This window comes from Hylobates moloch, unplaced genomic scaffold, assembly GCF_009828535.3.
Source record: "Hylobates moloch isolate HMO894 unplaced genomic scaffold, HMol_V3 SCAFFOLD_14, whole genome shotgun sequence".
NCBI classification, from domain to species: Eukaryota; Metazoa; Chordata; class Mammalia; order Primates; family Hylobatidae; genus Hylobates; species Hylobates moloch.
The window spans coordinates 15,493,752-15,495,407 of NW_026652289.1; the positions used below are offsets into that span (position 1 = coordinate 15,493,752).

The 1,656-nt window shown below is 33.9% G+C and overlaps 1 protein-coding gene across 1 annotated transcript; it reads left to right on the forward strand.

Annotated features, from left to right (window-relative positions):
* The first annotated feature begins 344 nt into the window (after positions 1-344).
* On the forward strand, positions 345-482 carry LOC116482239 (keratin-associated protein 22-2). The gene is given in 1 exon segment (XM_032175540.1): positions 345-482. A coding segment is annotated over 1 exon segment (138 nt).
* Positions 483-1,656: the final 1,174 nt, after the last annotated feature.

Genomic DNA, 1,656 nt, shown 5'->3' on the forward strand with positions numbered 1-1,656 from the left:
AATATAAGCTTTATATGGTCACACAGAAGCTAATCATCAAGTTTAAATTGGGATTTTAAGTAAGCAAAAGCCACAAAATTAAGAGAATATCTCCTTAAGGCTCATGATTTTACTTGTTGGCATCCTGACACATAGCAATTTTAATATTTTCCTGGACATATGGCTAAGAGATTCGTGAGGGTTTTTTTTTTATCTTAATGCAAATTAGTTGTGAGAATGAGTCCAACGTAGATTGTGGTTTGCTTCACATATAATTCAGGTTGGATAAAATAGTTTGTGCAAATCAGGAGAGTCAAATTTCAGAAACTACTATCTGCCTCAATTGAACTCCATCTTCTGACACCATGTGCTACTACCACAACTAGTATGGTAGCCTGGACTATGGTTGCAGCTGTGGCTCTGAATATGGTAACTCTGGACATGCCTGCAACTTTCCATGCTCCTATGGAAGATTCCTATTGGCTCCTACAAAGAAATTCTGATTGCTGATCACTTTGAGCCATTTTCTTGTGATGCACTAATTGCATCAACAGGGTTATTTATGGATTCATTATTGTCTCTCCAATTTTAACTAAGTCTAATTATTGATTACCACAGGTCATATTTGCATTGGATTAGTAGAATTACCTACCAGTTAGTGGGAAAATCCTTTGATATTTTGTTACTTTTATGTGTTTGTTTATGTCTGTTATAATATTAACAATTTCCATGCAGGAAAACTTATAAATAAATTTGCATTTTAATAAATATAATCACTTTCACAATATGTATTGCTTATCATATATATTCATTTCTCTTTATCATTTGTGTATTTGTGTGTGTGAAAGAGAGAGAGAGAGGGAGAAATAGAAAGAGAGAGAGAGTGAAATTGCTACCTGTGGCTATTTTAGTTAGTGATGTGACAAAACAGGCAAGGCATGACTGACGTATTTCCAACAATGTTTGTATAAAAGCATTTGCAAGTGCAGTTTCAAGAATACTGTTCTCTATATTGATCTAATGCAAGTTTCATTTTAGAAAAATTCAATGTTTGACCTAGGTAATTGGCAAAACCAGTAGCACTATTACTCACCAAGCTATTTTCTACTGCAATTTTCTCTCTCCTAATAGTCTCCATTTAAACATGTGCTTCTGTACTGATAGAACTCCAGCCCTGCATTGAGTACTCTGACCTCTTTTTACTCACTCTTATAGATAAGAATCCTCTATATGAAGCTGGTTGGTATGCCTGATAATCCTGTGTTTCCACAGCAAAGATTACCTCATTTAGAGATCTAAGCGACTCTTTTGAGTTTTTCTAACTCTGATCATCTTCTAGCAGAATTCCTGTTACTATTTTTTAAAGTGGTGATTTGGATAGAATAACATCTTGCAAACCACATTTCTGGCCCAAATGCATTCTGATGATAGGTCTTAATTATGAGAGTTGACTTTCTGTGAAACTCCCTGTGATAATTTATCATGTTTATTCCATCCACTTATTAAATATTATTAGTGAATTATTCGTCATTAATTATGATAAACCAATGAGATTGAAATATAAACAAATAATAGTACATATTCATTCGCTACTCTTAAATGTAGCAGAACTACCAATGATCAACGTAGGGATCACACTTTATAGATCAATATGAGACTAGCAAAGTATCTCCCAGC